General features: G+C 40.1%; 1 protein-coding gene across 11 annotated transcripts in view; it reads left to right on the top strand.

The window, feature by feature from the left end:
* ppfia2 (PTPRF interacting protein alpha 2) overlaps positions 1 to 23,942 on the top strand; it is a 158,856-nt gene that overhangs the window by 88,949 nt on the left and 45,965 nt on the right. For all 11 annotated transcript variants that reach the window (XM_044342828.1, XM_044342833.1, XM_044342834.1 and 8 more), the window contains one exon: positions 22,397 to 22,498. In XM_044342828.1, the coding sequence (XP_044198763.1) occupies positions 22,397 to 22,498 (102 nt within the window). The remainder of the gene's footprint in view (positions 1 to 22,396; positions 22,499 to 23,942) is intronic.

Genomic DNA, 23,942 nt, shown 5'->3' with positions numbered 1-23,942 from the left:
AAAGGGAACTTTACAACATTAAAGCATGAGGCTTCTTGGTATAGAAATATAAAACACAAAAAGAAAACAGCTCCTTCAGTTCAATGCTGAGGTGCACGGAGGCTTGTTTGAGAAAAAGGTTAAAAGTGCATACTTGAGGCAAACAGAAGAAAATTTAAGAGCTCAGAGATGAGGAACCAGCCTGAAGGTGAAGTGGTGGTGAAGTCCCCTGAGTCTTGTTTCTATCAGTTTCTAAAGTTTTGGGTGTGGACAAGACTCTTCCTGCCAAAACCTCTAATGAATATTGATACCTTTGTTCTCAGTTTGGGATTTTCCAAAGATGGCAGCTTCACTTCTGTGGTCCTCAAATGGTGGCTCATGTTTCCTATGTGCTTAAGGTTTTAATTCACATACTTCAAACACTATGGTCCAATAATTGTGATATGAAACATAAATGGGTGATTATGAAACATAATATCAAGTTTATAGCGAGTTTCAGCTAATTGTTTAGCTGTCCAGCTGCAACTTTACTGTTTGGTTCACTCTGCATTTATAGTGTCGTTTTTGGCCTCAGCAGGCAGATGTTTTTAGAGATAAAGCTCTAAAAATCCACTGCACACCACCTGCTTGGCACCAAATGGTAAACAGATGCAGTTGGTGACTAGCTGGTGAACATTAGTGGTGCATTTAGCAGCTAGGGTTAGGGTCAACAGTCAGATATTTCCCTCAGGAGTTGGTAGAGAGAAAAAACAGAGCAAAAGGAGAGTGAATATTGGACTTACATTCACCAAGTGGATAGAAACATGTCTCTTAATGAATGATATTGTTGCTTCATAACTGCTGGATGTGTCAATAAGCAACTGTTTGCTGAAAAGTTCATCATATCAACCTAAAAGGTGATCATATTGCAGTGTTGTGTTCACCATTGTTTTCCCCACTGCCCCTCAGGTTGACCTGGTCATAAACTACACACAGTGTGCAACAGGTGTTGATGAATCAGATGTAGACACTGCTTCATTTTAAAAGGTGATAAGCCAGAAAGTTTGGGAATCATTGCTCTAGTTTACATAGAACAGATCTAAGTGTGTGTTGTGAAGGTTTTTCCTGCAGGATTACCTCATGTCATTTTGAAGCATTTGATTGTTAAGAAATAAAGTTTACTAACACCCATGAAGGTAGATTAAAAAAAAACTCACACAGAGGCATTTACCTTTATAAATTTCCAAAAAAAAACTTCAAGCATGAATCACCTGGTTACCATCATCCATTAACTGGGAGAATGCGAGGCCAGTGGTTACTGACTGCCAGTGGAGGGAATAATCAGTTTTATCTTCTGCACCATGCAGAAGACAAACAGTTCAGAGAGGAGGGGTCACATGATTTACTATGGTAACAATGCTCAAGGAAAAAGAATACTTGTTACCAAGGTGATGTGTCTTGCCATATTGCAAATGTAGGTAGGAGAAGAAGAGATGCTCCACCTCGAGGGCGGCTTCGATTTTCAAAAAAAAAACCATGCTCCAACAAGTCGTGTCATTAGGAGATGCTGCTTACTCATTGTCTCTGATTGTGTTTTTGGGGGGTTTTTTTGTTCCTAAAAGATTCTCCTCATGAAAATCCGTTATTGAAGTGTTTTGGATTGAAACGTGAATCTTTAATCTGCAGCGTTATCATATGATTGTAGCTCTCTCAGGAAAGACGGGAGATGAATTCATTCTCAGCAGCAATAATCAGCTCAATACAGGAAATTGTTGTAGTGTGTAGTAGAAAAGGAACATCCAGCCAAATATAGGAAGAGATGATCCCCCCACAGCACACAGATTCATGAAGTTGTTTTTGTCCTGCAATCCTTCTCTAGTTTTAATCTCAATCATAATCGTAATGATGCTTTGTACAGTATTATAATCCAGAGATCCTGAAGATTACGTGTTTGCAAATGGAAAAAAACAAATTCTTATACCTTTAAAAAGGATTCAACCTCAGAACCAAAGCAATCCACTTGTCTATATTCACTACTTATGCTGACACTCTGCTGCTAATGAATCATTGATGATGGCCCTCCTTTGATGATATAGAATCAAAGTGATTTCAGAGAGCCTCCTTCTCTTTAACCTTCTCAACACTGAGGTCTTCCAGATTACATGATCCGAGAGCTCGTAATATGTCCGGGCTGCTTAGCCGCCGAGCTCCCAGTTTTAATTAAGGACTTTCGTCTGGGGAAGCCAACACCAGCGTTAATGAAAGGGACAGGCAGTGGGGGAACTTGGGAGGGATATAAATAGCAGCTTTTGTAGGGTAGGATTCCCTGTCGGGTTGCAGCCAAGCTCATAGCAGATCACGCCAGCTGATTAGCATAGACATTCTCCCATGGCTATGGATGCAGATGTGCCTCGGTGATGTTGTAGACAGGATATACTCAGGAACATGCTAATACAGAAACAAATACAAGGCTCCTATTTGCATGTACACATGCACAAACATACATATGACTCCACTCTGAAACACAGTAGAAAGCACAGCTGTTGGCTTGTTTTTTCCCAGCATTCATACTGTTTGTATTATTGCTGCGGACAACTGACAAAACATAGAATGTAATAACCTCATATTGAGATGTTTGAGCACAGTTTCAGTGCAGTCAGTTGGCAGAAAATGTCAAGTAACATCAGGTTTTAAGTCCTTCAGAAGTGAAGAACAAGGGTGTCCTAATATTTTCATCATTCTCGACTCTTTTTCTCGACTTACTCCTCTCTCTCACCTTTCTCCTTTTTTTTTAACAATTGTTGATATTTTGCTAAGCACTTAAATTGGAACTAGAGCTTGAAGAAGCCAAATTTTGTCGCCTTCAATATTGCCACCTGCTGTGTTGCTGTGCATGTGACGATAAAGTTCTTGAATCTTGCCAAACCAGACTACACCAAGCTTTCACTGGAAGCAAGCAAGATAATGCGGGTAAGTCATTCTGGTTAACACAGGAACTCCTATAGCCGAGGAGTTACTACAGGTGAAGATGATGAGGGATGAATTCTCTGAACATCACTGATTACGTGTGTTCAGTGAATGATTAAGTGCACCGCAGCGTGTGGATAACAGAGCGAGCGTTGGGACATATGTTGTGGCTGCTTCCCAAAAGATTTGTATTCACCTTACGACGGCGAGCTTTTCTGTGTGCAGACGTTATCCTCCTATATAAGCTCTGTAAGCTGTATACCATTTCTTTACTGGGGATAAGTTGGGAGACTGACAGGATGTGTGATTTGTAGGTCTGCCTGCTGATTTGCATTGAATGAATTAGCGTGTACATCCTCTAATAAACGTGTACGTTCTCTAGATTTTATTCTTTGAGTTGAAGGAAATACAGCCGCTCAAGGTCAGTCCGTTCCTCTGCAAAGTCAATCATCACAATAATCCTTTGGCTTATCAACAACAGCTTTTTTTTTGTGTCTAACATTGTGTTGGTATGTGTTAGTGTGTATACTCCGTGTGTATGCATGGTGAACGAGGGTGTCTCATGTTTTAAAAAAGAACAATAAGAGCTGCAAATCAGATTAACCTGCACATTCGAGACCTGTAGGAACATGTAGGCTTGTTCTCCCCTCTGACAGCAGTTTTCTGGAAGCATCTATCTTGTCTTGAATTACACTGATATTATGTTTCACCTTCTATTTCTGCATGTGCGGAACACGCAGCGTGCTTCAAATAAGAAAAACGAGACGATAAAACAAGATACATAAGGCTTTTTCTCTGGGCCTGTTTTTGAATCATAAGTGAAATGGTTCATAATATGAAGCACAATTTGCATTTCAAAATATCCTTTTCAACCGCTGATTGTCTTCACAATATGAGCCCTTATTTTAAGCTGAAACTTGTGTACATTAAATCAGTCTGTCTGTTAGCTGACTGCTCCCAAGGAAATAAAATCTGTGACGGAGCCACAAAACTCCTAATTTTGTCTGAGTTTCTTTTTTAAAAAGATTAAAAAAATAAATAATTCCATCAATGATATAATTAAGTCCACTCTTTGCAGAAAAAGATCTTTTGGCTGTCATCATGTAAGCTTATAAAATCAGTCATCATCCTGCAGGAGGGATCTACTAGAGTAATTAAACCAAAGAAAGCAAACTGCCAGAACAAGCAAATACTGTACATTAATCACTGATGTTTGTTAATGAAAGACTTTGATGAAATGATCCTGAATTGAACGCTGTTTCGTAATCAAAGAATGCTGACACCACACATTGCTTAATAATGCTTCACTGTATAAACTCCTCTTTTCAACGAGTGGGTGGTTCAGATGCTGTGCCCGATTAAACAACATTACATCCTAGAACAAAATGTTTTATTGTCACTGGAGCTATATCAACCTTCAAAGCATTCACTGTGAAAGAAGTATCTGCTGCTTTGAGTCCTCCACATCAATAATTGTTTCATGTACAAAGCTGGGACAAACCTTGGCGGTGCTTCAGGAGCTCACAATGTGTGGCATACTTCAGAGCTCATATTTCAACTGCCGTGGCATACATCTGGCAACCCAACAGCACACGAGAGCCTTCGGTGCATATCTGTCAAACCTGGCAGTTTTGAGACAGAGCTGGCAACCCAGTAACCGTAGAGGTTTGAGGCGGAGTTGGCAGCCCTCTAACCCTGGAGATTTCTGACACATATCTGACAAACTCGGTAACCCTTGAGATTTCAGACACGTATCTGGCAACGCTTCATCCCACCGGGGCTTGCTCCGCATGGTGCATCTTGATCTGGCAACGCAACAGCCTCCAAGAACTGCAGGGAGCAGACTGGCGTCGAGGATGGAACTGGCAACCTACCATGATTGGCCAGTTTCTGCCCTTGCATGTTTGGCCTTTTGGAATATACACAAAGCTATTACAACAAAGTAGTTTGCAATTAATGGCATACCGGCTGTAATTGCACATACGAATATCCTTGTAGGCGCCCTTTGTTTTACAAAATAACAAAAAATATATCTGTGTAATCACCTATTGAGTGTAACTTAATTCTTAAGAGTTAGTTGTACTGTTAAGAAGGTTTTGTATAAAGAAAGTGAGATCAGGGCTGAATTGAAAAAGCAGTTCTTAGAAAACAATGAGCTACTGTGACAAGAGGGAAGACTCGTAGAATCATGCAGTTTGGCATACAACTTGCCGACTTTTGAATTTTCTTCTTCTATTGTCTTGCAGTATAATGGAAGAGTGTGTATTAGTTCTGTAGCACAGATTTGTAGAATTATGCCTTTTAGCTTTCAGTGACAGAAAAAAAAAGATACGTTGACCCCTTTTTTATAGATCCACACTCATGAATTATTGACATAGGTTTCAAGTGTTTTTCTGTCATACATTTCCTCAACAGCGCCTTCTGCAGCAGGTCCTTTACCCTTGACATGACCCCGTCGTCACATTAAGATGCCACTGGGGAGGCTCAGCACTTGCTTGTGTCCTGGGAGGATGCTGTAGTGCTTCTTGCTTTCTGTATTCTGGTCTTATATCGTCACACTGTATGCTGGAGTAGCGTAGTGTATATGGCTTGTGCATCACATGTGTATATACCCCACAAGGGGAGAATAGAAATGTAGTCATATCTTGCAAGATTTCTCACCTGTATGTGTGAGATTTATCTACCTGGAGATGCTTTCACACTATGCTTTCATACTTGTAATGTAGCATGTACCCTGTTAGCCTTTCTGAGGACTTTATTCCCATGTCTACTTTTTTCATTCTTACCAGGGATGTTACCACTTAAAGGCTAATAATGACACTTCACAGCATAGCTCATTACACAAGGTAGCATATTCGCTGCGTCAAAATGTTCAGTGAGTGAATTCGTCGCCCTTGTTTGCTGTTGCCCTCTGAATGTGTGACTCAGGACTGCAGCCCCGAGATGCTCGGTGATGCGAACCGAAACTGAGAGCGATTGTGCTCTGTAGGCATGTGGGGCAGGTGAGGGGAGAGAGAGAGAGAGAGAGAGAGAGAGAGAGAGAGAGAGGCTGCTGTGAGGTAATCCTTCCTTCTGCACCGATACAGCTCTGTCCGAGCTCCGGCCAGAGCTGCAGCAAACAAACAAAGACCCCTTGGTGCTCGTTTTCACTGCAATGACCGGGGCATGTTTGGAGGTATTTTACCGTTTGTTAGGTTGCGTCTGAAGGCTGAGATGGAGCTTAAACCACGTCTTGATTTGTTTATTGTGTACTATATGTCTTTTTGTAATGTTTGTCTTTCTTTCTAGTAGTAGTGAGTTTGTGTTATAAAGTAGGCTAATATACATTTTTGTGTTCCTGGAGGATCCCACGTTGTGTACCAGGAACAGCTTTTGTCAAAGTCTGTAAAGAGCTAAATGTTACAGTATTGTTACAGGAGACACAAAGCACGTATGCATCAATGCACTGTGAGTAATACAGGTAGGCTAGCTGGCGGTAGCTCGCTCAGTACTACAGCGTTAAGTATTGCATTTCCATGAAGTTAGGGGTCTCACAGAATCGATGCAGAAAAAGCCAAATCATGCCGATTTTATGACCTTGAAGAAGGATTTAACAGAATCTGATCAACGACTTGAACCGAATGTGAGCTTTGTGTCTCAGTGTGATAGATGCTGCTTGTAACGGGACACAAGGGCCAAAACCAAAGCAAGCAGGCAAAGCAAAACATCTGTCCACTGAGCCTCCAAGGAGTTCAGGAACATTAACCTCCCAAGGACAGTGCGTGTGTGAGTGTGTCTGTTGTTAAAGTAGCATGAAGCATTATGGATTTACCATATATTAATTCTGCTCTGAATCCTTTACTGTGAAAGACTACATGGCTCTGTCATACATTAACCTCTGTCAGACTGCATGCACTGTGTATGTATGCTGGACTTTGATTTCATGTTGCCATATGTAAAGAGGACACTGACCTAGAGACGAGGCTAGGAGTGAGCATTGACCTTATGTAATGATGAGTGCTGCACATGTGTGCTATATCCAGATAGGCTGGCAGCTTAGGTGGACAGTATCATGCTATCTCAAAACAACCTTTGTAAAGAAGTGTGTCTTGCTGTTAAGCATAAATTGTGAATGGACTTGTAACTAGTGAGAGAGAGGGTAATCTCAGGTAATGCTGTCTCCAACTGTAATATACTTTGCATTTTGTAATTTCATTTCTTCAGAGTCCAGAGTGTTTATAGGCAAAATTTCCACGACAATGTGTGTATGTGTGTGTGTGGTCTGTCATAGGCTACTTTTGGGGACAAATTTCAGACTAAGGACCAGTTACTTGGGGACGCTGTGTCCCCAAGTGGGATTTTTGGGTCAGTTAAGGTTAGAGTTAGGCAAGTAGTGGTTATGGTTAGAGGTTAGGTTAAGTCTCCAGGAAATGAATGTAAGTCTATGTAATGTCCCCAGAAGTGACCATGATCTGATTGTGCGTGTGTGTACTTCCAATCATCTTTCTCCAGCCCGTACAATCAGTCCGGGCCAGGCAAAGGAGAGCTGCCTCACCAACAACAACTATTTTTTAAATTCTACAAAACTATTGTCTCTTATCATTATCTCCTGCTGGAAACCAATCACAGCTGTTTTATCACCCTAACCAGAAAACTGATCGCACGGTTGAATCATTGCAAGAGTTGACGCATGCAGTCAGGACTGCATGTTCATCACCTGCAGGTTGTTTGTGTTGCATTTCCCAGCCCTGCAGGTCCATCCATGTTTCCTTATCTCAGTACCTCTGTCTGCCTGCCAGCAGACAGCATCATCATCCCTTTCTCCCTCGGACTGTGTTCATGTATGTGATTCCTGCCTGACTAGACGCTCACACACACGCAACACATTGCAAGAAAACGGGAACCGATCATAAACTTGATCTGTCTTGTAAACATGCAGCCTGAGTCTCGCATTTATGTGAACTTTAAACGGACAAAACACTTGTTCATTCATATAAAAGAGAGAGAATTGTTTTGATCAGTGTGCGCACTCCGAACGCTGTTTCCTGAATGCACGCTGACTCTCAGGTGGTCTCTTTCGTGCTCCAGACCTTTTATAAAATGCCAGAGATTCACAGCACCACGCCTACAACACTAATTCATTTTGAATAGCGCCAGAGGCCATTTGACTTTCAGTGTTTACCTGCAGAGAGAAAGGGGAGAAAATACTCAGCGTGTCTTCTCTTGTTATCTTCACCCGACAATCGAGTACGTACATACTTGTCTGTCCAAGTGAATATGTTATTAAATATACATTGAGGTATCTTTTTCCATGAAATTCTGACTTTATTGATTTATAAAGAGTAGCTGTATGACATGAAAACCTTCTTATCGCAAGCGGTTTGACCTTTAAAAGCCAAGCTACAACCCAGCATGGATGATGCAGGAGTATTTAGCAGGGTTTGGTGATGATATGAATGGCTATTTCTGAATCTGTTTTTTGAAACCAACCTTACATACTGTGCATCATCGAGAGCCCACGGGGAGCCTCGGATACCATCTCACCTCACGTCCACGACTGTGATTTTCATTCGAGTCCATATAATTCATATAGGAACCCTGTGATCCTCCACATAGCTAAGTGTCCACAGGACTGCGCAGGAGAGAGGGCTGGAGGAGAGCGATAACACCGTCTTCACAAAGACGGCTCAGATGACTGGAGAAGACAAGAAAGGAGACAAAGCTTAATATCAGATGGTTTTAATGATGACCTTAAAGGCACCAGCCCTCTTAAGACATCTGACCATATTTCTCCCATTCCCCAGACATACAGCACTGTGCCTTATGAGCTTTGTATATCTGAGGTGTCTCTATTAGTGCAGCTCAATACAGTATGTTGTGCAATAAATCCTTATCTTTTTTTTAATCACTTTCACTGCAAAAGCATATTCTTGATATGTTTTTAAAGGGTTGGTTTATCCTGTATTCATTGTTTTATTGTACATATCTCATAACCACTACATAAGGAAGAAGGCAACATAACTATATTTAATGTTTAACTTTTAGATATGCAGTTATTCCCCTAATGACACAACAGCTCACGATCATTGGCTGTCATCATAGCACAACACACTTTCCAGCTTGTTAGTTTTGTAGGGGCACAGTAGTCAGAAATCACGACTGTCGAAACAAGTGATGGGGTCAAAAAAATGTTGATACATCTCAGCTCTCAACACGGTTTGAGAGGACTGAACCTGAGCCGACCAGTAGAAGTAAAATCAATGGTGTAGAAAGATGTTCCAATGAAAACTGATCACAGTGACGTCTGCGGATTATCTAGAGAAACCGAGACATTCGTTTTTGGGAAGTGACGTTGCTTTTGAAATGTTATCTTTTAAGGCTGTGAGCGCCACAACTACCAAAAATTTGCAGATAGATATCTTAAAAAGTCTTCACATATCACCAAATGTAAGTGAGAAAATATGGAGCTTAGTTTTTTTTTTTTATTTGGGTGGACTGATCCTTTAGAGCAGTTAATGTGCATCACACAGTAGAGTGAAATAGCAGTGATGCAAGTACTATAATCTCTCCCTGTGGGCTGCTCACTCTGCTGCTCTAAAATGCCATCCTCAGGCTCAAAATACAGAGACAATAGTTGTTAATTCATGCCATTTTATATTTACAAGCCATTTAGCTTTAATGCCGTGTCCTGGACTAAAAAGCTCGCTACACCACACACAATGTTTTACAGCGATTATATGATCACCTTGATGGCTTGAGATGCGACTAGACGATGTTATGTTCTCTTTGGAGCCATGAAATAGTAACTTGTGTAAATACGAAGCAAATAGCCCTTTAAAATTATAGAGACATTGTAATAATATAAAGAAAAATAGTATGGTTTGGTGGGATAAACAAGAAAATCAAGACATTGCATCAGTTTTCCTCAAAAGTTTTTCTATCTCTGTCCAGTACTTTCTCAGATATATTTTTATCTTGTCTTCCTCTAGTGCAGCATACCTTTACCCTCCTGTGCCTTAAGAATTTTTCAATTTAATATCAGGGTTTCAGAGTTCTTTCCTTTCAAGGTTCTGCGATGAACGACAGCAAGGTTTAGGCCACCGGGTTCAGAACTCCCTGAGGATCTGAGATCACTTTTCAATCTCCATTTTAGACGAAACTCCCTCGCCACAAAGTAGAAGAGGAGAGGGAAATGTGAAGGGGGTCAAGAGAGGACAACCTATTTCATATCTGTTGAATTTGGTGCCAAATCTAGTAGATTGAGAGGGAATCTCTTCTCTTTGACTACTCTCAAGATGTAGCTCTATATTTATATGCAGCTTCTGTATGCCAGTGGTTTTCTGTCATATTCCTCTTGAACCAGCTTCAACTTTTTCCTGATTTTACAAATCTTTTTTTTTTTTCATATAAGGACATTAGACGGTGACCTCCTTTGATGCACAGAGGGTGTTTTGTTTATCATGGTTATCTGCATGGACAGGGATTGAATCATCAATGCTCCAAAGCCCACCCTCTCCCCACTGTAATCTTTGCAAATCCCACCACTTGTGTGATGAATTTTCCAAATGTGGCATCTCGCCTACAACCAAGCAGCTCTGTTGCTCAGTTGGTTATCAGCCTAACTAAAATTGCCACGTTTATCTGGGAACCGGACTTTGATTTACAATAATACACTGAGGCTCATGTTCTGTGGCTTTCATCTCTGCTCTGTCCATTCATCTACCGTTGCGGTGTTTTTTCAGGTGTTTTGTGCTGTAAAACACGGCTGTGCCTTTATTTATTCATCTGCAGATGTTTGCCATGTGTTGGAAACATTTGAAGATATGGACAAAAGACTAAATAATTTCAAATTGTGTGAGGATTTTATTCTGTATAGCACGTCTCATATATCAAATTATGGCCTTTCTGAGTAGACTAAAAAGATTCGTAGTGTAGCATTTGTCATGAGCCTATGAATAAAGACCTAGCCTAGGGTACAAGGGGTTAATATATAATGATAATAATCATCACTTGCAGAAACAGAAACCTAGAAGAAACAGTAATACTATTTCTCAGCTATAGCTAGAGGAAGAGGACACTGCGTCATCAGCCATGGGAATCATCTCCTGCTGTACAAGGTGAATGTCAGTCACAACACATCAACCAAGATCCAGCTTGCAGCTGTTGTGTCCCTGGAAAAAAACAAAAACAAAAAAAAACCCAACAAGACAGTATGGACTATATATCCCCTTTGCTGCGTTCTGCTCTCCATGGGTAATAGATGATGGATGGCCTGACATTTCCGGCCATGCTTGTTTGGGTGTTTCACAGCGATATGCAGCTCTGTTGCTGCCTGGATGCCCGACATTACTGCGACCAAATGAGAAGAGTGTGGCAGAACATTACATGTGGAAAACAGAGAGTAGGCATTCTCATCGGGTAATAAAACAGACTCCCCCCCCCACCCCCCAACCCTCCCTGACCTTTTTAATATGGGCACAGTATCACCATGCATTGCAGTGCCATCAATTTATCATTGTACCATATACTGGAGCTGAATGTGTCAAGCTGAGAGCACATATATTGGAGATCTCTTTGGGATACTTTCTTTCATAGCCTCACTCTCATTTCCCCCGATGAAAGCTAAATAATCCATCTGGAGATGAGGTTCGTTGCTTCTTGACCTTGACCTTGCACTTACTCACACACACACACACACACAAGGCCAGGTGGATCTCTTATGCGGAGCTTCTGTCTCCTCAGTGCTGACAGCACTTTTTGTTCATTGTCCACAGTACATCAGACTGTAGCAGTTATTCCTATCGGTTCTGTGCCTTAGAAACCAGGAGATTGAGGTGTACTATCTAAAATGATTAGAGGATGTATTATGTGGTCTCTTCCAAGCATAATATTTGAATTATTATTCGTTTCAGACAACGCGGGGATGTTCACTGCTTTGCTAGGTATTCCCTCACCTGTGGGACTTACTGTATTTACATTTAGATAAAACATTCAGATAAAGAACATGTTGATGAGCTGCTGTGGATGCAGAAAAAATGTGATTGAGAAGACTTTTTTCAGGGCACAAATGATAAAACTCGAAAGAGAGAGCAGCTGTTAAAATATAGAGAAAAAACAGAAGGGGCAATAATGTGTTTTTCCATTCAGTCTTGACCATGGCAGATATGATGTGGAGGCCAGAAGTCTACGTTAAAGGAAATGTGCTGGTGCTTTCTTGCTGAGTATGATAAAATGATGGATACCACTCTCATATGTGTCCATTAATTAATAATTATGCAGGAGCCAGTGAGTTAAGCTTGGAGTCATTTTAACTCTTTATTGTTTGTACAAGTTAAACAGTTTAAAAATATGCTGTATCATTATGATTAGTGAACTTTAGGGGTGCTAGTGGGCAGATTTGGTTAACTTCAGACTTTGGTGTTTCCCCCCTGTTTCCAGTATTGTGCTAAACTAAGCTAAGCTAACAGATTGCTGGTGCTGGCGTCATATTTACTGTAAAGACATGAGAGTGGTATCGATCCTCTCATATAACTCTCTAAATACTATGCTACCCATGATCCTCTGGGCCACTGTTGCTATGGAGGTAGCTAGTCAGAGGGGCAAGTCAGAGCTGGAGCAAATTGCAGAACAAAACACTGCACTAAAGTTGCTGAATATATCTGATATCAGCCCAGAAACTGCTTAATGTTTATCAGGTTTCTACGAACCATAATCATAAGATTCAGCTTGCCGTTGGTGTCACTTGCAAAAGAATATTAAGCTCAGTGATTACATTTTTTGCACTGACTCTTGTAAATTTTTTTTAATCAAAGAAATAGATATTTTCAAATGTGGTTGCTCACCATTTGTGCTGATGATTAAAGTGCTTTATGCCCATTCGAACCTTGAAAGTACTCCAACTGCAAGCCATCAAACATTGTCTACAGAAAATGAAGAACTTTTATATCTGGTACATACAAGTAAACAAGATACAAGCTATTTTTCATAACTCTTCTATCCTAGTATTTGTGGTGAGACTAATCCTCATACGTCCCTTTTGAAGAGACACAATTCGATAAATCCTGCACTGCTTTCATTGTCTTGGATTTTGGTGGTTAGAGGTTGTCGGCTATGGCTGATGTAAGGCTGTTAAGGTGTGGCAGGTCCTCATACGGGAGTTCAAAGGGATCAAAATTAGTTATTAGGTGCTCAGAGGGCAGTAAATTGCCAGGCTGTAATTTCCACTTTCAGATTTATGACTTGGCCTGAAGGGGCCTTTACAGCATAGAGACGACCCCTCTTACCTCGCCAGCTAAAGGTTATTGTAAATCACACCCCTCCTACCCTCAACCACCATCACACTCTTTCTCACATACACACATCTATTCACACAAACACGCCTAACATTTCATTTCCCTTTTTTTTTTCATCCCCTGTACATGAAATAATCCTCTCGCATCTACAAGCACCTGTTTTTTATTCTGCTGGTTTTTTTTTTTTTTTACCCCTAGTCCCATTAAAGGCATCAGTGCAGTGACCGGTCCAACACTGACCTGATATCACATCACAACAATGTCACGCAATGTCAGCAAGAACACAACCACTCATTGTCCTTTTTCAAGAAATTGGCACTTGTTTGTTTATTCCACTTGCCCTTTTGTCTCTTTTAGCTCATTTGTCAGACTGTTTGATTGTCTAATTCCAAAAATAATCACAGGCAATCAAGCTGAATAAAATCAATGCATTATTCAACCGTGAGAATTTAGTGGTTTCACGTTGTTCATGGCTGGCTCACTCTGAGTTAATGGTTAATTGTGAATGATTAATTTCTGCAAGGTTCATTATGCATAAACGATCCACCTCTAGGAAATGTCGTTAGATTTTATGTGGACTTTTTTTAGAGGACATGTACAAAGAGATATAAAATCAGACAGACATATTGCTTTATTAGGTTGTATTGTGTTTCTTATGTTGGGAGAGCAATAAAAATGCAATCTGCATTGATGCTTTTACAATTTCCCCCCCTACGGCTCCTCTGTGTGTACATTGAATCATTCTACTGTATACTCTTCAGTTTGAGCAGCTCTTTGAAGTTGTGATGGCTTTACAACCTGCCAGTTTCTCTTCAGAGAATAACAAGATGAGTGGGCCCACAAATATTGGAATATTCATGCCTTTGAGGTTCTCACATAGGTTCTGCAGGTATTATGGGACTGTATGACAGCTGGGTTTGATTGTCAGTTGAGTCGGTGGGTGTCCTTGTGTGTTATTTTGACACAGATGAAAGGTAACCGCACAGTTCCTGGAGAGGCCTCATCGATAGGAGCGCGCTTACTGCTGTTGTAACATTCGTCACCCACCTTCAACTCACCGGCATGTCGCCACGAAGAAGAGGAGATGCTCGATCAGCACGGATAACCTTCTTGAATATTTAAAGCTGAAAGAAATGAGCCTGCTGGCTGAGCTGAAACTCATGCGCAGAGTCTGTTCCTCATGGTCTCCCTGGCTCCTTGATGTCGGAACTAAAGTCTCTGTGACCGATCCTTCTCTATCAGCAAGATGTGGGCCAGGAATCCAGCTGGCACTGGTCCTGAGTGGACCACTCAGAGTTGCTGTTGTGTCTGATATGATGGAGGTGCCTCAGCTTCAGATAGTTTGTCAGTCTGTAAAAAAATATATATGAAACCTGCTTAGTAGCTAAATAAAATACCTAAAAATGTCAGGATATGCTTTTCAGTGTTGAGTTTCAGTGACCTGTTTCTTTGTTTTATTTACTTATGAGCTAGCTGTTCCTGCTTGTTGTCATCTATCAGCTTTATACTCGATATTATTTTCCATACCATCATCAAATGGATGGTTTAAATGCTGTTTCAGAGGCTGTTCAATGCAGATAGGTTTAGAAATCTTTGGAAAGGATTGAATACTTACATTTGTGTGGGATTTTTTTGAAAAGAAATACTCACAACATTGTCCCAGCCTTCAAATGCTCAGAGGAATTAAAACATCCCTCCAACCCCTGATACCTACAGTAGAGCATAGTACATAGAAGAAAAAAGTACAGGGAAAATATAGAATAATCTGAAAATGGAAAGAAATTGGATACTTAAGTTAAAAAAAAGTCTTTTGCAGCTTAGTCATCTTCCCATATTTACCATACTCTAACCCTGATTATAACAAAATACAGTGTAATTACAAGGCTGTAGGTTTCCATTAACTTATTTGAATGTGTAAATTTGATTACAGTGACATAAGTCTGCTTTAGTGCGGCGTCGACATTTTGTTAACCGTGAGAAAAGCAACATTGATAGCAGGAGGCTCATCTCATCATTTATTCACCAGCACCCTCTGTCCATGTCCTCTCTTTGGTCTCACATTGTAAATATAACGCTGTTTATCAAATATTTAAGACCTACAATGAAGCATCTCTGGAACTCAGATGTAATGATTGAGAAAGCACAAATATCACAAACAGAATATTGTTTGTGGATCATTGCTCATCGTCTGGTACTTTCCAGGAGTGTTTTTCCAGTGCACCAAATTAGAGTCACGATGCATTCACAAGCAGCTCCTTTTTACAGTTTGAGAGCTTCTTGCCATGAAAGTTTAGAGGTTATACAGTAAAGTCGTATTTACTTCTTTTCGGTTTCATTTGCCTAATTTCATATTATATTTCTTATCTTAGCTGGGCTGCAGGAGACGGAGGTAGTGTCATCACATGAATGGCAGTTTTTTTTTCTAGCTGCTCTCCGTGTTTCACTTGGTGAATCATCACGCCGTCAATCACACCACCATTTCTCAGTCTCTCCTGAGAGTAATGTGCAATTGGCGGGTTTTGTTTTTAGCCTGGAAGCATGACTCTCCTGCAGAAACACACCTCTATTTAAAAAAAAAAAGAAAAAAAGATGGAGCTGCTGCTGTAATTTTGGCTGACAGTCAGCCCACTCAGGGAGTAAGTCTTGTCCACCATTTCATTTAGAGTTCACCTTCCAGACATACTCACACACATATACACACACACACACTCTACCTGACATATTGCCTTGCTAGGCAGTTTGCCCTGGTAATGAGAAGTGGGGAAAAAGAGGGAGGTGGGGGGATAGTTGTCCAGCAGGTCATGGGTAAAATAGTGCTAGAGAGAGAGGCTTGGAGCAAAACCTTAGTTCATCCAAGTGGAATTTTATACTTCCCAGCTGTTTGAATGGGCTATAAAACAAAGCAGTAACACTTCATCAAAACTGGCCACTGCTGAAATGACCTTGTGTAACATTTTGAATGAAAACGCAGACAAACTCTTAAAGAGCTTGTGTACAATATTCAGCCAACTATGCAGATGCTCCTTTTCTTTCCTATTTAACAGTCGACATAGCAATCAAAACCTCCTAATTATCATAAAACCGCAGATCTGCTATTGTTAGGAAACTCTGCTGCTGTTCACAGCTGGGCAGCAGTTGGCAGAATCCAGGAATGTCAGCATTACTGTCATCTCTTCGCCTGAGGGAGATTTCAAATGTCCCCGAGCCCCCAACAGTGCACTGTGTGTGTGAGTGTGTATACTGTAAATCATCCTCTATCTCTGCTTGGCTTGCAGAGGTGAAAGTCCTCTTGTCCACCTGATGCGCTGAAGATGCTCTGTCACGCAAGCCCAGCATGTGCATCCTCACCTTTTTTTTATTTATGTGCTGGTACTTTTCTATGTGTCTCTCTGCTCACTGAATCATATTTCCACCACAACGCGTTTGGCCATTCGCTTCTCTCTCTTTCCGCCCTACCATCCCATTTTCAGGTTATTTATGAGAGCAGTGCCTCGGAGGCAGTGTTTCCTGGGAATAAAAAAATCACCAGGTTGTGTTTTCCTTGAGCGATAGAGCAAAATAAATATCATTGAATGGAAATAAAAACTCCCATTTGCTGCATTTTCAATGCTGTGAATAATTCAGTGTGGCCAGCGTATAAGCAGCTCTGTGGTTTATGTTACACCTCATATGGTTTCTATTATGTTGATACTGGTGGTTGTCTACATGTTACAGGCGTTGCCAGTAATTTGTAGATGCAGTATGTCAGAGTAATAGACATGCAAACAAGCACGGTGTCATATTAAGTCATATTAAGTTTACAGAAACATTTTTTGACAAAATTAAAGGAGAGGACCACTCTTAGTTTTATAAAAATTAGTCTTTTCTAGAATGTATTATTGTTTGATGAACTTAATAATATAAGTTCATAATATAATTTTCTGTCAGAATACAGTATATTTCATATTATGTTCAGGTAAAAACTAAGAAATTGTCTTGGCTAAATTGTAATGCATCAGCTAATACTCACAGTATAATCACAGTAGAGCATTAAAACTATACTGCAAGGCCGTGATGTAAGAACATGCTTGTTTATCCAAACATTTTCTTGTTTATTTTTATTCAGCTTTATTAATTCAATACATCATTAAAGGAAGTTAGATGTCTAATACTGCTGTCATGTCTGGGAGCGCAGTAGCTTAGCTTACCATAAACACTGGAGGTGGGGAACCAGCAAGCAAGACTCTTTTCTAAGTTAAAAAACATAAATTGTTGTTTTTATATTACGATAATGTGTATTATTAAACAAAAAAGATAACAGACATTATATTGTTGCATTTATTAGCTTTAGAGTGGCTGGTAGGCAGATTTTTTTAGCTTCTTTTTGCTAGGCTAAGCTAACCCCCAGAAAGAAAGCCAAATATCGAACTATTCCATGAAATAGAGATACATTTCTGTACATTTCCTTCCTTTTTTGACTTAATCACAGTCTTTTGTGTTATTTTTTTTACCAGAAAGCTGCTATTAGCACTCATTATCTGGTTACTTCTTAAAGCTTTATTACGTCTTGTTTGGTACTTGTCTGAGCACACCCTTTGATTATTTTAAAGCTATATACTCCCTGCCAGCCCATGTGTGTATGCTTGTGTTTGTTTGTACCACATTTGGCCTGAGACATGACTAGATGATAGAACATGGAGAAGTTAATTAAAGTGCATGCTAGGTTTATTGTTGTTAAATGAACTGAAGCCTTACTCTCGGTGCCACAAATACCAACATCAGTTTAATTCTGATGGAGAAGTCTTTTTACTGTTCATCCGTTACTGGTTTTCTGTGCGATGGAAAGATCATTCCACTAAGGGCAGGAATTTAACTATGTGAAATGTTGTTTCAGTGGAGCTTATAATCTATCAAGGTCCTGACAGTGTAGCCTTGAGGAAGCCAGTCTTAAAAACATCTCTTCGCCCCTGAGGTCACAGCCTTTTCTTTAATTTGGTTTTAAGAGAAATGATTGCTGTGAGACAGCTGGTTTAAAGAGGAAGCTGCAGACAGAGTAGTCTATACTATAGTCAGATCCTGAGGAAGTTGAAGCCTACCAGCACTGTTGGGGCACAACCAAGGGATTGTTGGGTCTCACTAGCATTAAAGCAAATGGTGCAATTTGCAGAAGGGCTTTTTTCTTAAGAGGGGGTGATTAACTACATTCCTCTGGGAGAGAGATTTTGAGCTCTAAGCTTCTTTTTTTGTGCCTGACCTAAAGCACACACCAAGTTTGTAAAATGCAGTCAGGCAAAGAAGAACTGCATACTTTAATGACTGAAAGGCTTCATTTACATATTATTCCCATGATAATTTAGGATAGAATGAAAGCGTAATGATCACTGTGGGGAATTTGGATGATTTTAGCAGGAAAATAATAAAAGGTTTCAAGAAATGTAATTTTAATGTTAGTGTGGTAACCTCATAATAATTTAAATATATAGCAATATTCAGATATAATCTTGCATTGGGAATAATTTAAATTTAATCTAATCTAAAACAAATACTAATAAAATAGCCCTTATTATCTTACAAACTGCATATGTAAAGTTTTTTCTGTCTTCATTCAGTTGTGGCTCATTGTAGGTCAACTCTTGATTGAGATGACTTGGTTACCACGCCAACACTTTTTTTTCCCCCTATCTCTTGTTGCCATGGCACCAGCTGGGTCCTCAACAGTTGACCTGGTCCTCCTTTGTAGATAATCCAGATGTTAACTCTACAGGCCTTTACAGACACATGTGTCCTGACAGTTTAACCTTTGGTTTCTTGACTTTTGCGGACCAACTGCAATCAGGTTTTCATTGGTGTTTCCTGTCAGAGAAGTCGGGACCAAATGCTTGGTTTTGTCTGTGTGGTCTCAAGTGGCATATTACAGTCATTTGACAGCTTTACCCAGTTAAATAAAAATATTTATCACACCTTTCCCCCAGTGTTTTTTCCCCAATGTTTTCCATCACCTTGATAGAGACTTTATGCGATTTTGGATGAGACAAAAGACAATTTGCACTGAAACAAGAAGTCAAACAAATGTACACGTCTTAACAAAATCCTGATTTTAAAGATTCACCACAAAGATTCCAACTTGATTTCCTTACTGTTGTTGCTCAAGTTGCCTTACAGAACTGAATAAAATCACAAGGATAGACCACAGCTGTTGAACACATCAGGTTGTATTTTGTCAGTGTCGGACAAAGATGAAAATCATATTTTGATAAAGGGGCCACATTGAAAGATCCTTGTCGGCTAACCAAAGGAAAAAAAAAACATCACAATTTTTAAAAGCAAGTTTGCTATATAGAATTATGAATTTTTCATCAGTATTTGATGACATTATAAAGTAAAATCATCAAAATGGATTGGACAGAGCATTAGAAAAACTATAATAATGCAGTCCAACTCCACCACTAACAGCCATAAAAATTGCCACATAGTTAAATCAACATCTGTCTGCAATCTTCACTTTTTGCAGGGCTGTGCGGATTGATTTAGATTGTAAATGTGTATCTAATAAAGCATGAGCACTACAAAATGTTAATTAATTATGAGATAATTAAGTTTTGATCATGCAAACACAGATGTGATGATTTAGTTATGATCCCGAGGTAACCGGCAGGAAACATTAAGAGCCATTATGGCTGCTCTGGGTTTCCATATTTTAAAACCTGCATTCACACCCTCCTGCCACTCCAAGTGGAAAGTTGCAACAGCAGCCTGCAGCAATCCACTTAGAAATTAATTGGATTGAAAGATTTTGCATGATCCCAAAGCCTCTGATCCTGAATATTGCAGATGGATTGGTTGTCCCACTATTACTTACAGGAGTTCAGGTCCTTGTAAAGATCTGAGACGAGCATGACCGAAGCCTGCAACTCCGGGATTTCACACTATTCATCCCATATTGTAACAGACTGGAGAGGCCGTCTTACTTCACCTAGCTGCACTGCTTGTTGTAAATTACTTAAAATCTTTGCTTTTCAAAGCCTTCACTCATAACACAGCATGAGTTTAGCAGTATGGTTTCTTTGTGCAGAGGATTTGTTGCTCTATAAGGTCTATAAGGATTTGTTTCGCCGCTGTAGCTATGAGACACAATATTGTCACACTCCCTGGAGTTTGTCTGTAACACAGAGTGATTGTCTATGTCTCCTGAAGGGCAGATGTGGTACAGATTCTGAATTACAGTGTCAGACAGACAGATCACCACAATAGCTCTATTTAACTGACAGCTTCTGAGGATTCATTATTTTTATAACTTTATTTTTTCATGTGAAGCAGACAGTTTGTAACGTTGTTATGACAAGTACTATATTAATAAAGTGACACTAATACGGCTGTAATGTATGACTTTCTTCATTACTGATTAGTCTTAGTATTAATTTCTTTTGTCAGTCAAAAAATAGTGAACATGAATTATTTTAATTACTTATTTGGTTGGTCTGAACCAAACCCACAAATATCCAATTTATAATAAAATAATATTAGAGAAAAGCAAAAAATCCTGACATTAATAAGCCGGAACCAGCAGATCTTTGGCATTTTTTCCTGACAAACAACTTACATTAAACAAACAATTAAAGTTGTTGACAATTAACTGTTTGTCAATCAGTTTACCAATGAATCTACTTATTGTTTCAGTTCTAAACAATAACATTAATCAGTGGAATCTGTTGTGTTAATCAATCGTATTATTTTAGTTAATTTTAAGATTTCATAATGGTTACTCATGCTACTGCTTCTGCATTGACCAAAATCAATATACACTGCAACCCTAGGCTACTGAGATTCAGGCTATTGTATGTAATCAAACATATAGCATGCTGGTTATTGCGTCACGTCAACCCATTGGACATTAAAATGTAACACAACCCCTCCTGTCACTCAGGAGTCACATCGGAGACAGTCATGTCTTTGGAGTGGGTCACGTCAGGCACGTACGAAGACACGTCTGTTCAGTCTTTGCTTAATTTAGACCAGGATGACAGGGACAAAGGTTTGAAGCCTTCATGTGTGACAGGCAGCCTCTCCTCCTCTGATGGTTATTTATCCAAAACATTACAGTGTTGTCATAAAACACAAATATTCCAGAGTGAAACAAGAGTGCCGGAAGACTGGTTTTTGTGGTTTGGGAGAGGGACCGGCGGGGTTATCAGGCTGTAATTGCTGTATAAATGTAGTTCAGGCGTATTTAAATTCTTTTGTCAGTATCCATCTGCAGAAAAATAGACTGAGACAAACAGAGAGCATAGCTGTTGGTCTGGCAGAAGAGACCAAAGCATTGCGGCGGCAGGCTGGAACTGTATATTTTGGACTTGACTGAGATATTAAGCAGAAGTTTGCATTCCTTTGTTTGTAGGTATTTTACTATTTTAGGCAAACCCCCATTCATAACAGGGGCCACAGCCCTTTAGTTTCTGCTCTTTGTAACCTCTAAGCTACATTTTACTAGTGCTACTACTATACTAGTGCTGAATAGTGCCTAAATAGAGCTGAGCTGCTCTGGAAACAGAAAGATTTTAAGTCTTCTTTTCTTCCTCCTCTTTCTTCTTCTTCTTCTCTGCTCCTCCTACTCATTCTCCTTTGTCTTCTTCCTATTCTTCTCCTCCTCCCCTAAAAAAAAAAAAAAATGTCTCTCTTCTCAGCTCATAGCGTCATTCTCGGTTTATAGTACGACTCCACAGCTAGTAGAAAAGCACCGTCCTCTCATCCCTCCCATGTGCCGTCAGTCAGTAGGTGTAAACCCACTACGACTGGCACCGCGCCCGCACCACTGTATAGAGCCAATCCTCTTTTATCCACAGATTACCATTAGTGCATCCAATCCTTTTCCCCCTATTGTCCGATGGATTGAACCTTTTTACCCAGATGTAGTAGCAAGACCGCCCTATTCTTAGTACAATATCAAATTAGCTGTAGTTTGAAAGGTTTTTCACATTTTAAATGTTTGCCAGAAGGGAGTGCAATATTATCTGGAATCATTTTTGACCTGGACTTAAAGGCTAACGATTCCTTCTTTGATATATTTTCATTGTTCAGTTCTTACAGTCAGCTACTATCTAACAATTCCTGCTACTCTATGTTTTATTGCATCATTGTACCTTACAACATGGAAGGCTGTTGCAGAATATTGTGTGATGCTGACCCCATCCTTTCTCTCCTTTTTTTTTTTTATTGTTGCTCAGGAATTTGCTGCATTGACCAAGGAGCTGAACGCCTGCAGGGAGCAGCTGCTGGAGAAGGAGGAGGAGATCTCTGAACTCAAAGCCGAGAGGAACAACACCAGGGTGAGGGCGGATTCCACACACACTTCAGAGCATCTACTTAACAGTTTACGCCATCTTGTCAACAACTAATCGATTAGAATCTCCATCTAATCACGATTTAAGGAGCCTTTACCTTGTCATTGATTCGGCAGGAAAGTTCTCTGAGTTTCTACTGATGCTTGTGTCTTCTATATTCAACCTCTTAAATTTGCATCCAACAAGTTTCTCTAAAGTTTCAAAAACTTGTCTCAAATTTTTCATGTCAGCTCCAAAAAAAGCAAAGCCTGCTGCTGCACCCTGTGATAGACAGCGTCCTGAGAAAGCTTAAGCTATCTGGTGGGTACGGTTCTTAAGGCTGTAGAAGCACTGGAGCAACCATGTGCACTCTCTGTTTCCAATGCCCAGACATACCTCATTAGCTCCCCACATTCTGCCTGAGCATTTTTCCACTTACTTCACTTGGATGGCTGCTCAACAGTAAAACTAAGTCCAAATGGCACTGATGCCCTGCAGTGTCCAGTTCAAAGTATTTGAAAAAACGAAAACCATTAGAGCTGAAGTCTTGTATTTTCAATAAAAAAAAACAACAACATTTCCTTTATAAAGCAGTAGGCATGCTCTGCTGTTGACAGATAAGACTCTGTTTTCCATCCCGGTGCTGATTAAGTGTGGATTTACAGTCTTGCACTATCTTTCTCTGGATGGAGGCAGAAGGCTGAAGCACAACAACGCCTGAGAGAGAAAAAAAAGAAAAGAAAAAGAGGGAGGTGAGGCGCAAGAAACAGGGACAGACAAAAGTCATTTTCGCTCTCTCACTTTATTATCACCTCAAATCCTCCAATGGGCAATTACCAACCAAACTTTAATTAAGCTTGGTTCTGTGGCTGGTAGGGTTTTACAGTTTATAATTAAATCTTAAAAGACATGTGCAGGCAGCTAGTGGACTTAGGAGCTGACAACAGACATGATGACAGCAGAAAGCATCACAATCAAATGACATGCATGTAAATTCAAAGACTCAGAAGCGTTGCGGAGACACGACAAGACGGAAAAAGATAGAAGATGAAAATATGTACTGAACAGGAGGAGACCGTGGCTGTTGTCTGTTGTTATTCTGGAGGCATTACCTAACACAGAAGTCAAGAGTAAACATGCACTTCCTGATTGATTCAATAGTGGGCATTTTGTCGAGTGTGCAGGAGTGTGTCTGCAGACATGATGGCTGCTGATGGAGCTCTCAGAGACAGTTGAATCAGACAGACGACAGACAAGACGGCACTCAGTCTCTTTTAACTACAGCAGAGGTCTGCACTGGGTCTTTTTCAACCCCTCGTGCTCTTGCAGGACTTCCGACCATTATCGCCCCCTCCTGCAGAGATTTTGATTACCTCTGCCGGCTAAAAATGGTTTCTATTGAAAATCTGTCTGCCTCATCCTACAGGCAACAATGGATTTTGCTTGAGAC

The sequence above is a fragment of the Thunnus albacares genome, chromosome 23, assembly GCF_914725855.1.
Source record: "Thunnus albacares chromosome 23, fThuAlb1.1, whole genome shotgun sequence".
NCBI lineage: Eukaryota > Metazoa > Chordata > Actinopteri > Scombriformes > Scombridae > Thunnus > Thunnus albacares.
This window is presented reverse-complemented; position numbering and strand designations above follow the sequence as displayed.